The sequence below is a fragment of the Convolutriloba macropyga genome, chromosome 11 (genome assembly GCF_964194025.1).
Source record: "Convolutriloba macropyga chromosome 11, txConMacr16.3, whole genome shotgun sequence".
Taxonomy (NCBI): Eukaryota; Metazoa; Xenacoelomorpha; order Acoela; family Convolutidae; genus Convolutriloba; species Convolutriloba macropyga.
In genome coordinates, this window is record NC_134478.1 from 2742858 (window position 1) to 2757203 (window position 14346).

A 14346-nucleotide genomic window follows, 5' to 3' on the forward strand; every position below is an offset into this window, starting at 1 on the left:
AGGTGGAAAATAATCTTCTCCAAATAGCTTCAAGAGCTCATAGAAGAGAACATAGCGAGTTGAGTATTGATACTAGTACCACCACGTCATTTAACGATCTGGAAAACTTTGATCCAGCGCATTACTATGGATCTACCATCGATTGAGGAAGGAACCGCTCACAACCCTATCTTTTTGAGTGATGTACCTAATACCCCAGTCACTGTTCAACCAACTCAACTACCTGGTAGAATTGAGCGACAAAGAGGTTTCGGTAATGAAATTCAGAACCAGAATATGTTATTGAAACTCTTTTTGAATGATTTCTATGTTCAATTTTGTAAACTATTTTGTATTTGTTCGTAAAAATAATAAAGTTTCTGAATACCTTTTGGGTGTTTCGTATTAAATTTACATTTTCAATTTTATTTTTTAATAGTTTTCCAGAATAAAAGATAAACACGAAAGGTTACTTGATAATTTAGGTACTTGGTTATTATTGAAAATTTGTTTTTCGACAACTAAGAAAAATACCGAATTTAATTTTGATATTTAAGAAAATTGTCGAATTTATTTTCGATATTCAACAAAAAAATGTCGAGAAAAAATTCGATTTTTAAGAAAAAATTACTGTTACAAATCCGATTTTTAAGCTGCAAGAACTACTTAAAATCATACCGTAAAACTAAGAAAAATGAGAAATTGCACATTTTGCACGCACAGTTTGGTAACATTTTTGATTTTTAATGAAAAATCTGAGGTTCTATTTTTGACTTTTAACAAAAAATGTTGTGTGAAAATTCGACATTTAACAAACAAATCGACTTCAAATTTCGACTTTTAGAATATACACTACTAATAAAACATTTTAGTACAAACACTTTATTACTTTCTAACTTCAAAGTACAACATGGGGTTATCAATTATTCCATGACCATCTAGTAAACAATCAACAATTTTTATTAATTCACTCTCATACTTTGAGTTCTTAAGTGACTGAATTCGGTCGAAGAAGGATAATCTCAAAGTTTGTGTGCTTGCATTTCTTTGCTCAGCTCTCAGTAGATGTCTCTTGAACTTTTTTCTACTCAATCTCTTCTTAGACACGCTGGGTAGTTTTTCAACAAATTTGTTTTCCGAATTATGTTGTACCGCTCTCTTCAGTTGGGTGAAAACAAGTCCTGCTTCTTCGTTTGTGTGACCAAAAAACTGATGTTTATATAAGGTGTATAAGCAGTCCACTGTCTGATATTGAAAAGATAAATCATCCAATTTTTGGAGTAATTCATTAATGGAAGATGAAATGAGAATTATGTGATAAGAACAATTTTTCAGAGGACAAGAAGTGTAATTGTGAGACGCAACAGAGTATTCACTAGTAAGCAAGTAAGGTTTATAATCCTTTACTGATACGCAAATGAACAAGGCTTTCTCACAAAATTTTTTATAAAAGTCAGGTAAAACTTGACACATAACTGCTGCCATTCTGTAACCAAAGTGATTTTGGAGTGATTCTTTTAAACTACCGTATAAGGAAATAACGCAATTCAGTTCAAACGCAGCGAAAAGTTCATTTGAAAAATGACACAGTTCAAGAGACTGCAACTCAGAAAAATCCGTTGTTTTACTTGTTCTAAATATTTCAAACACTGTTACTTGGAAATGAAAGAAGGATAATGACATCATTACCAAATAAAGGTGATCGGAAACAATAGAGGAAGTAAAATTACAAGTCAAATCATTCAATTAATTTCTCTCTGTCACATTAAGTTGATAAAATGTCCCTCCGTTTTACTCTAGTGCTCCGTCTATGTTTACCGATTCTCAACCTAAAACTGGAACTGATTCGGTTCCATTTTATATAGACTTTGGTTCTAACCCAAAAAGATTTGGGAGATTTACTGTGTCCCAGATTTTTAAAAACGGACAAAATTATTCCGAACCAACTTTCCAAGTCTTCAAAAAAGATAATTCTGGAACATTTGAGAAGTACCAACAACTTCGAATAGGAGATTACGAATTCAAGAAATTCTGTTTCCTCAAGAACAATATCCTGGATGGGGAGTTGGAACTGAGTGAGCACCCGACTCAATTTGATAAGAACCCATGTATGGAGGATGTGCTGCAACGATGTCTCAAAGTCAGAGAGGTCAGCATAGGACGAAATCGACGAATATATGTGACTTTCATTCAATACGTTCAGGAGAATCCAGCCTCCATTTATGTGCAGATTCGGCTCTTTTGTCGCAAGGAAAACAATGAGTTCAAGCAGGTGACTTATGTCAGCTACACTTTGGACGAGTTCAAGGAACTGATTCAAAATTTGAATGACTTTTCTAACATTGAACAATGTACATTTCAATAATAATTGTTGTGTGATTTTGTAATATGTCTTTGTCTTCTCTACAATAAATTTTTCATTTTAAAAATCTTTGATCTGAGAATGAGTTGGGATTTTGGTTGCTCAAGAAACATTTTTTTGAGTCTCAGAGACAAGTCAAAAATTTTTCACGTTAGACTTCTATACGAACTTAAAAGATATTCCTATACTGTTCTTGAAGCTCAAAATTTTCCCAAATTAGAAAATTTGGACATAGAGTCCCAAATTTCAGAATTTGAGTGGGTTATTCACAACGGATTACGCAGAACAAGTCTTATATATCGTTCAGATAAACAACAAGTTAGCATTTCACAACATCGTTGGAACGGATATCAGTGGAGTTTTCTGACAAATATTGAATTAAAAAAAGAAGAGTACGAGAACTTACTAGAGCATCTCCCTACACTTTTATCTTATATTGAAAAGTTTAAGAAAACTTGCATTGACATGGATGAAGGAACGCAAAGCTGATGGATATTGTCATTCTTATCAACATATTCAATTGCTACGGAAGCATCCTTTCAATGTTTCCCGAAAATGAAAAACGCAAAAACTGTTTTTTAGCGGCCTGTAAAATTTGGGACGAGAATATAAATTTGGAGGAAATTAACCAAAAATTTCCTCATGGAGGACTTATTGGTTATGGAAATTCCTTTTTAGATTTTTTCTTTGCTAGATTGAAAGTTTTTCGATTACATGCTATACTACACGATTCTGCTGGAGCGGTTAAAGCAACTACAAACAAGGGACCAGGATACTGTTACATGTTACCAAATTTTCCAAGCTCATGTTTCTTGGGACATTTAACTGGGTTAATCTTTTGTGTCTTCATTAAATTTTATCATCCTCAAATTTTCAAAATGCTAGACTGCTAATCATTTTTGTAATAATTCAACCTAGAAAAAAGAATGTCTCTCGTTGTGTTTGATATTGAGTGCTTGGAAGGGAAAATTGTCAAGGAGTTGGGTGTTTTCAAGGATGGAATTGTATTGGGATACAGTTTCCTCCCACCCAAAGACTATAAACCTACTTTTCAAGCAAAATGGAACACTAAAAATTTACATGGGATTAATTGGAACAATGGAAAACTGGAATACTCTGAGTTGTCATCAATCATTCACCAACATTGTTCACCTACAACAGAAAACTTTGCAAAAGGGTTAGAGAAGTGTAATCTTCTCTCAAATTACTTGTGTAAAGATGTGGAGAATCTAGATGATCTTGGTTGTCCAAAAGTTTCCAAACTTCTCAATAACTCGGATACTGACTGGGATTGTAGCAATTATCCGTATCAACACAAAAAGACATTTCACTGTGCAGAGAAGAAAGCTTATGCTTACGGAACTTGGACTCTGGATTTTTTTGATAACGTATAATATTTGTAATTTCTATTTGTAATTTCTATTTGTATTTGTGATCGTTTTGTAATTTATTATTTTTATTTTACTACTTTTGAAATCAGAGAGAAGTTGCATTCCCAGTTCAAAAAATTGATTTTCCCTTACAAATAAGGTATAAATGACCGAGCATACATAACGGTTTAAATTTAGGTAATTTTGTCTTTGATGATAATAACCAGGAACGACAATCGTGGAAATGTTTTGGACAGACTTGTAATAGATCTATGGTGGTTTTTTTGTCCCAATTTTTTGTTATTTTGTTAATATCAGCGTGCTGTATAGTAAGAATAACTCTTGCCGAAACCTGTGAAGAAACAACAGTTTGGATTGCTATCTTATCTAGTACAGTCGGTTATATTTTACCTTCTCCTAAACTATGAACAAAATAATCTCTACTAAGGAACGCATTTCTATTTCATTGGTGGGACCAAGCGGGTCTGGAAAATCTCATCTTATCCATAGATTTCAATCCCGTATGGTCACTTACTCATTGATCTAACTCCGAAAACAGTCGACTCTCTTAGATTTTGCAGAAAGAGTGGCTCTATTCCCACTATTTTTTTTCTCCCTAAAACGAAACAAGAGATTACTTTTTTGAACGATGAACACACAACATCTCTCTACGCTGATAACGTTCCAAACGTATTCCCAGAACTTCAAGAAATCGTTCCTAAGAAATTGTCCAAAAGATTTCATTCAGTTTCTAAACGAATGCATAGTAAACCTTCTCGGGGGACAACTACAGGAAATACAAAAACAAGACGTAATAAAGTACAGAGACGAAATTCATCAACTCGTGCTAAAAAGAACCGGAATAAATAAAAGAAGAGCAATTTTAAGTTCACGAAAAGGAATAGAGCTCATATCAATTTTGACACCATCTATCATTAATCGATTGTCTTGAAATGGAACAGTTTGTTTTGATTCCTCAACACCTTTACGAACAAAAATTCAAATTAGAAGTCAAAAAATTGGACACTTTTGAGCAGAAACCAGTTTCTGTCCCAACACATTTGAACCCTAATTACAAGGAAATCAGCAACAAAACCAGATCTTTAAAGAACGAATCAATTGTAGATCAAATTTTGAATTCACCGCGACTCAAGCTATCTCTCAACGACACAATTTTATTAAATGGAAGAGATACAGAAGTAGCTTTTGCAGATTTTATTTTTGCATTAAAAAGAAAGAACGTTGATTTTCCCGACATATATTACACAATACTTGATGCTACCGGAATAAATCCGCAAAAAGTGATAAACAAAGATGCCAAAAGCAAAGACAGAGGGAGCTGGATTCCTTTCAAAATCTGAAAAAGCCAAGCTACAAAGGCTGTATAGAGATGGAAAAGCCGCATATGGATCAATTAAAAATCTACAAAAGGCAAGTGGGTTATCCAAAAAGAAAGTTGCCTACTTTCTACACAGTAAAGATTCCTACACAAAGTATCGTCATGCAACACGACATTTCAAAAGATTACCAGCATTTGCTAAGCGAATCAATGAGATCTGGTGTCTCGATCTAGCTTTTATGGATAAATTATCGGATACTAATAATGGAGTGAAGTATTTATTAGTATGTGTTGACGTCTTTTCTCGCTTTGTTCGTGTGCAACCAATGAAGTCAAAGTACTCTACCGATGCAGTTGTCGCTTTCAAAAAAATGTTGCGTAAAAAAAGTATGCCCGCGAAAGTATGGGTTGACCAGGGAACAGAGTTTACTGGTGAAGTTCGAAAGTTTTGTATGGACAAGAAAATTAAAATTTACTCTACTAGAAGTGAAACGAAAGCTGCTGTAGCAGAACGAGCCATTAAATCCCTGAAAAACATTATTTATCGCTATATGGAAGGAAATGGTGACAAATACATGAGAAAAATGGATTCCTTTGTCAAAACTATGAACACAAGAGTTAATCGCTCAACAGGTAAATCTCCAAAAAATGTAACAAACAAAGACTTTTTGTCAATTTTTTACAGAAACCCAATTAACCAATATAAACGACCACGTTTTAAAGTGGGTGAAAATGTTCGTATATCAAAAAAAGATATTCCATTCAGAAAAGGTTATAAATCACAGTTCACAAATGAAATATTCAAAATTGTTAAAGTTGCTACTTTTAAACCGCCAACCTATAACCTTTGTGGAGAACATGGTGATGAAATTCTAGGTAAATTTTATGAACAAGAGCTTTCAAAGTGTATCATTTAAAGATGAGTTCTTTCACTGTTGAGTTGGTTTCCAATGCGTCGTTTGATTGTTACCCAAACAATACACTAAGTTCTTTCACGAATTTTCTACCTGAACAAATTAATCTTGATGGAGAATGGGAGGTAGCGATAACAGAACTGTCGTATCCTTCCTTGTACCAAAACATAACAGAGGGTAAATTCTTCTATCTAGATGAAGCAACACCAGATACAAAACCATCGGATTATTACACACTTGATCCAGGTCTATACACCTCGATCTCTGATACTGTCAATGAAATGAATAGAAAAATTCAGGAACGTGAAAAATATGAAAAAACGCCCATCAAGTTACACGTTAACAAAATTACACAGCGAATTTCTTTGAGTCTTCCAAATCAGAACTCTTTACTTGTCATTTTTAGTGCCGATCTTTGTCATGTCTTTGGAAGCGAAGAAGCTGTTTATGGTATGGGTGTTTTCATGAGTGGTGGTGGTCCACATTTTCCCAAGTTTCCTTATGACATTGTACGAATACACACCTTAATGATATATAGTGATATTGTTGAATACAATATTGTGGGTGATACAAAAGCTGCTCTTTTACGATGCATTCCGTTTATATCAAAAGTTAAGAATGGAGATATCATCTCAAAGGGACAATACATGAATTATCAAAATTTTCCAAACTTACAATTTAAAAAAATTCTAAAAAACTCATTCCACAGCATAAAATTCGAGCTCCGGGACTCTTATGGTGAAAAAGTTCCTTTCAACTCTGTTGGTGTGACAAGAGCGGTACTAATGTTTAGAAAAACTTCTGACAATCATTTTTAGATTTAAAGTTGTAGAAAATGGTTGCTGATAGTGATTTACCGTATTTTCGTGGTTATTCAAGACAGAGGGGAAGAGGATTCGGAGCGTTAGCACAAACAATTGGGAGGACAGCTATTCCATTCTTGAGGAGATATGTTGTCCCAGCAGCAAAGAGAGTTGGTGCTGATTTGCTCTATATAGCTGCACCATAAATTGGAAATGTTCTAACTGGAAAGAAAAAATTCAAATCTGTGGCTGCAGATGTTGGAAAGAAAACATTACGTAAACAGCTAGGTGGTGGAAAAATTAGGAAACGGCGCATAATTCGAAGAATGACCCCAAAAACCAGTCGACGTCGTCGAACTAGAAGAGATATTTTTTCTAACCTAAAATGAATACTAGATCAACAAACGATAGCAACTTTCGTTATGGTCACTTTACGAACTCTTGCTTGGAGATTTTTGACAAAATTCCTGTTTTGGAAGCAATTGAATCTTCTCACGTTCAAGAAGTTTATCCCAGTACTTCATTGGATGAAAGCAGCATTGAGTTCGAGTTTGAAACAGAGAGCATATATCTTGATATGAGAGATATCCACCTTCAAATCAAAGTTGGATTACAAAAGGGAAGATTGTTTGATGACTTTATGAAAAAAGACGAGCATGGAAAAGCAGATATGGGAATGTCTTTCACAGATGATGATTTACATTATCTAACTCACGTCAACAATTTATTGCACTCGCTCTTCTCCATCTGTGAGGTGTATCTGAACAATCAACAGGTTTACAACTCAAATGGTCTCTATGGACACAAAGCTTTAATTTCCAATGAATTTAACGCTTCCACAAGAAATAATGAAGGTATTTTGGCTTGTCATGGATATGAATTTGAAAAAGAACCCAGCGATTTTGAGAAAAGCCCTTTTATAGATCGAGAGGAAGAACTTTTGCTGAAAAATAGAACTACTTATTACGGTAAATTAGCAATTGATTTGTTCCAATGTGAAAAGTTACTGCTTCCAAATACAAAAGTTAGACTGAAATTGATTCGTGCAAGATCCAATTTTTACATGATCTCCTACAATCCTCACGTCTCCCTTAAAGTTCTTGACTGTTCCCTGTTTACAAGACGTGTTGTTGTTAACGAAGTGTATCACCAGACTATCAAATATCAATTAACTCATCAACCTGCTTGTTACAACTTTATGGAAACAATTGCACGCACATTTATTATTCCTTCAGGACAGAACCAGTTTATTCAGGAAAATGTTTTTAACAATGCTCCAATCAGAAGAGTAGCTATTGCGATGAACACAAATTCAGCATTCACAGGACATTTTCAAGAAAATCCTTTCCATTATCAGAAATTTGGTTTACGAGAACTAAGAATTGTTCGAGGAGGTAGAGCTATAGTATCAGTTGATACAACCAATGACTGTAGGGCATATGTAACAACAATGAAAGCAATGAATTTTAACGAAGAGATTCCCGCGTTACCACATAATCTATTTCAGAACCATTACGTGCTTGTATTTGATCTCACTTCACTTCAAGATGCTGGAGAAAGTATTCATTATCCTGAGCTCAGCGGTGAAAGTATCCGATTAGAAATGTTTTTCGACCGCCCGCTAAGAAGCGTGACAGAATTAATTGTTTTAGGAGAAAGGATGTCCACTGTTAAAATTGATCAGTTCGGAACGGTTGCTAAAAATGTCTGAAGATTTTTGCGTTAACGAAAATTTTTTCATATTTTTTTTCAGTTTTTTATGGGTTTTACATCATTGCTTTCTGCATTGGAACATTTTTGGGTTATATATTATCGTCACCCAGTTGCCATTCTCTTCACCAAATAATTTCTTAAAATGGACGTTAACTGGGGGCGAACTAATTCAAACTTTTTTGTTTACGTTCCTCTCCTAATTTTTCTGGTACTTCTTTTTATAATTATTTTATTCTACCCCAAATCCCATAACAATTCTGTTGACAAAATTAAAAAGTCAAGCAACTTTTTATTAGAGCAAGGTAAAAAGTCCAATGATTGTTGCTTTTATGAAGAGAATGAGTCTTTTCAGCTTGACTGTACAGTTAGAAATCCGTGTGTTAATGGTACTTGCGAAATAAAGCAGAGAAAAATTGTTTGTCATGGATAACACTTCCCTGAGACAGATTATTGAACGAATCCCAGAACTCAAATACCGCTATATTGGATCGTTTCCAGCAGATTGTGTTCCGAGGCTACCCACATTCAGTTTTGCTATCATCAACACTTCTCCGAGCAGTGAAGCTGGAGAGCATTGGATAATGATTGCTCGACTCAATCGAACTTATTACTATGCTGATTCTTTGGCTCGTCCAATCACAAAATACAAATTTTTGAATAAAAAGTATCAGAAAATGATACAACAACCAGTTCAGAAAACTGATAATTTGTGTGGATTTTACACAATATTTGCAGCATTTCAACTACTTAAATTTTTTCAAACAAAACTGAACAAGGTTCATGACGTTCATGTTTTAAACTTTATAAGTAATTATATGTGAATTAGATAAATTTAATGTAAAATAAGTCGAAGTGTAATAAAGTCGACAGTAATTTTTTTCTAAATTCCTTAATTCTTCGTTAGTTACTCAAATTTTTGTTGTCGACTTTATTAACTACTCGGCTAAATGTACTTTAATACTCTTTTCTTTTGTACTATCATCAAGTAAACGTTTGATTAAATTTGTATTTGCATGTGCTTAATTTGTACTGTGTCTGTTATTTTGTACTTATTAATTCAATTTTTTTTCTTTTATTTAACTTTTTTACATGTTATGAGCGCGTAAAAGTCCACTAGTTCTGTGACAATGCCAGATCAGCAAGAGGTAGTTTCGATCTACCGACCTCTGGGTTATGAGCCCAGCACGCTTCCGCTGCGCCATCTTGCTATTTAGGGTCGGCTATACCTAATCTTAATACATTGCGGCGGCTGTACCTAATCTTAATAAATTGCGGCAGCTATACTTAATCTTAATACATTGCGGCGGCTATACCTAATCTTAATACATTGCGGCGGCTATACCTAATCTTAATACATTGCGGCGGCTATACCTAATCTTAATACATTGCGGCGGCTATACCTAATCTTAATACATTGCGGCGGCTATACCTAATCTTAATACATTGCGGCGGCTATAACTAATCTTAATACATTGCGGCGGCTATACCTAATCTTAATACATTGCGGCGGCTATACATAATCTTAATACATTGCGGCGGCTATACCTAATCTTAATACATTGCGGCGGCTATACCTAATCTTAATACATTGCGGCGGCTATACCTAATCTTAATACATTGCGGCGGCTATACCTAATCTTAATACATTGCGGCGGCTATACCTAATCTTAATACATTGCTGTGGTTAAACCAAAAAATGTTGAAATTTACTGCGAGGGAAACTATCCGTTAATGCGCGCTGCCTGTACAATTCCCCGCCTGTACGTACGCGCTGACTGTACAATTCCCAGCGCGCTGCATGTATAATTCCCCGCCTGTACGTACGCGCTGACTGTGCAATTCCCTGCGCGCTGCATGTATAATTCCCTGCTAATCCCTAAATGACCTCTAAAATCACGTGACAAGTGGCTCCGGAAAATCACCCTGGTCTGCTCCTGCCTTACTACTCACCCCCTGGAACACCCCTAGATTTATCCCCAATCTTAATACATTGCGGAGGATATTCCTAATCTTAATACGTGGCGGCCGCTATAACTAATCTTAATACGTGGCGGCCGCTATAACTAATCTTAATACGTGGCGGCCGCTATTACTAATCTTAATACGTGGCGGCCGCTATTACTAATCTTAATACATGTACGCCGCCTATACCCTATCTTAATACATTAGTGTAGACCCTCTCTCAAAAATTACTCCTATACCCTATCTTAATACATGGGGTCTACACCCCCCCCCCGGGGAGACTTGCTCACCCTATTACTACTAATAATGTTTTTCAGTCGGTACTAATTTAATTTATATTTACAAAAAAAAACTGTGCTTATAATCGTTTGCACACATTTCGTTTACACACCGGTGCATAAGTTTCTCACTCTTTGGTTCCTCTGACAAAGAAATTTTGCGATCAATTTCGTCTATTGAATTGTGCCGAGTTTCCTGACTCAAAAAATTAATAGAACAGTTTAATAGAACAGTTTTTTTTAACTGTTTTTCTTAGAATTTGCCAAAAAATGGTAATTTGAGACGTAAATACGTTTTCATTAATTATTCGGTCTGAAAAATTTGAGAACTACTTTTAATGCTTCATGTCAACTCATCAACTCTTTACTTCAACTCACTTTCGACCTGTCTCCTCTCTGCCCAGTTTACCAGTCAATTCGTAATGCAAAAGTAGCTACTGTTAATTAATTTACGTGCTTTACACAACATACAATTCTCCTTGTGTTACATTGGGGTCAATTTGTTACACAGGCTTACTACTTTAGAGATTTTCTGGAACTGAGCGATCAAAAACATTTTGGAAATTATAATTAAACACACTTTTTGAAGCCGTGTCTCGATTAGCCGAACAACACCCTCGGCTAGAGAGTGGTCCTTGTTGCGATAGTCTTCTGCTAGCAGAGTGAGGGCATTGATGTTCGGCTTACTGTTCGTTCTCAAGTCACCCAATGTCGACTCATAGTCCTCCAAATCTTCGTCCAGTGGCATCTCGTCACCCACACACAGTTGCTTCTCAAAATTATTTTTTACAAGAAACACTATGAACCAGGCTGGGGCTCTGAGAACCCGGGCAGTCAAAGTATAGTTCAAACTGAAGATCAGTTTTTCTAGCACGCTAATACGCAATGTTGATCTAATCTGAAATTTCCAGTAAAACAATTTGGTTAAGGTGCATTTTTTTTATTTCGACATACCCTTTACATTCAGGATAAATTTTGATTGACAGATAAACAAGAAAAGCGCTTAAGAGCTGTATAGAGTTTTCTTTCCCATCCATTTTTAAAGCAGAATGGAAGCCTCCAGACACCAAACGAGCTGAATTTCACAATTTCATACCAGAGATAAGCTTCTCATGTTTTAATATAGTATGAGAGTATATTTTATTGCATAATCGTGAAAATTGCTTTTCGATTTACAAGACGGTCTAATTCTTACAAACTTATTGTTAACAGCTTTATAAATTCAATAACGAAAAAAATTAGTTGTTTATCATGAGCGTCGAAAGAGATTAGGGTATTTAGACATAACCTGTCACAGACTATTTAATTGTTGCAAATAATATGGCTTTTTTCACAAGAAAAAGTGGCAAAACTTTTGTTACGAGAATCGTTTATTTCATATTACGTCATTTCAAGTTATTTTTAAAAGCCGTGGGGCCACTGCTATGGTCAATGAATATTAACTGCGTCAACATGAAAAATTAACAAGATATAGCAGTGAAGCATTCACATTTAGGACCGCCATGTAAAAGAATCAACCTATTACAATCAAACCGCTGTTCTCAGAATATAATCTAAGACAGACAGTTCAAATTTTTTTAAAAAAAAAAGTATGAGCCGAGGATGTCTGATGTCCTCTTATCTTCAATTTTGAGAGGAGAGTATTATAATTCATACTTGACAGCATATAGTCACTAACTTTGACCCAAAGCAGATCATGGAAATGTTTTCCCGGCACAACGTTTGTGTGAGGTTGGTTCAAATCGAATTATCCCTCATTTCACGGTAGCGGATAACTTCCAAAAAATAAAAATGATTGGCTAGGTGACCGCAATAATAAAAAATGCCTTCGTTGTAATTAAAGTTTCCATTATCTCCCATTAGCATTTTTAGTGCTCTCTCGTACTCAATTTTTTTTCTCTCACTAGTTTCAGTTACAATATTCTCGGGCAAACTCAACAGAAGATCTCGTTGTTTGTCGTTTGTTATGTGATATGTATAAGATTGATCAATAAAATGCTTCTTTCCTTCTTTGTCTATCAGCCTCATTTGAAGAACAGCCATAGTCAACAACGTATATGAGCCCGTGGATTTTAACTATCATTACCTATGTTATTAACTTTGGCGGCACGTATTTTCAAACACCAAGTGAAAAGTCTTACCGATTCTTGCCTAAATTTTTTTCTTTTTGTGACCTTCCCTTGCATTGATTTTAATCAACGCTGGCGTAGGTTTTGGTCTTGATCACTTAGTGGTTTGGATCACTTCGACACCACTAGTTCTCTAAAAATAGAATTTATTTAGTTTTTTTTTGCTTTTTGTGAGTTTTTGTGCATGCAGGGCCACAAAAAAAAATACTAAACAAATTATATTCTTAGAGAACTAGTGGTGTCGAAGTGATCAAAACCACTGAGTGATCAAGACCAAAACCTACACAAACTTTGAGTAAAATCAATGCAAGGGACGGTCACAAAAAGGAAATTTAGCCAAGAATCGGAAAGACCTTTCACATTGTATTTAAAAATACCTGCAGCCGAGGTTAGTAACATAGGCAATGATATTTACAAATCCTAAACTATGTCAAACTACAGGCACATGCCATCTTTTATTAATACAACTAAAGGAGAACGTGACAGAAAATATTAATGAAGCCAAAATTCAAATATATTTTTTTAAAAGGTGTTTTTAAAAATGGCGTAGAACTCAATAATACCCAATGTTATGACCATGCTTTATTAGAAAGAGTAGACTTGTTCTAACTGACACTATGCAGTGATTTACTAACGAGAGCAACAAACACAAGCTTCACCAAAACGAATTAAACTTTTCTAAAAACACTGCAAAAGTCGTAAGAAACAATAGCAGCCATTGAAGTAATACAAAAAATCAAACCATTCTCCAAAAATTAAATGTATCAGTTTAACCAACATTTAAAAATAAAGAGAAAAACAGTGCAATCTGAAAATGGACGCAAGTAAATTCTCTAAACACTCGAAAAATTTGTTAAAACGCCGTCTTCTCACTCCCCAATAAAACCGTTTTGAAAACTTTTACACCCTAAACCATTCAAAGTACTACTTCAGCGTGATTAAAATAATTACGCCAATTTGAAGCCATATAGGAAGGAATAATTAACAGAAAACAAACAACAACAACAAAAATTGACATATATTTCGTCGAATTAACCAGATTGTCAAATATTGGCAAATCATGCCCAAATGTTGACAATGAAAACGATGTAATCGAGATCCATAACAATAAACATAATCACGATTGCATACTTATCTAAGAAAAAATTTTTAAAATCTCCATTTCCAAAATTTATGTTCAATGACAAAAAAAAATTAAGTTCTCAGCAACATAAGCAAAGAAACTGCTCCATAATTAATTACTTTTCTTCACTGGATTTAGTAGTTATTTGGTATAATTGTTATACATTGACTTTTCAAAAACTTTAAAATATGTTCTTCACAACTGCACGTTTTGAGGTTTGAAACCTTCTATTGGGTTCCTCATTATCTATATTTAACAATATGCTAGGAGTTTTTTTCATCGCGAATTATATGTGTGGAACAGTATTACACTCATTTTTTCCCACAATTGATACGTTTGCTGGAACGTTTTTCCAGAGAAATCTAACAAGCCGC

General features: G+C 34.7%; 1 protein-coding gene across 1 annotated transcript in view; it reads right to left on the bottom strand.

Moving 5' to 3' along the window:
* The window catches only part of LOC142349875 (uncharacterized), a 68510-nt gene extending 56877 nt beyond the window's left edge, over positions 1-11633 (bottom strand). Inside the window, exon 1 of the mRNA XM_075401701.1 lies at positions 11301-11633. Within this exon, the coding sequence (XP_075257816.1) occupies positions 11301-11468 (168 nt within the window). The 5' untranslated portion in view covers positions 11469-11633. The remainder of the gene's footprint in view (positions 1-11300) is intronic.
* Positions 11634-14346: the final 2713 nt, after the last annotated feature.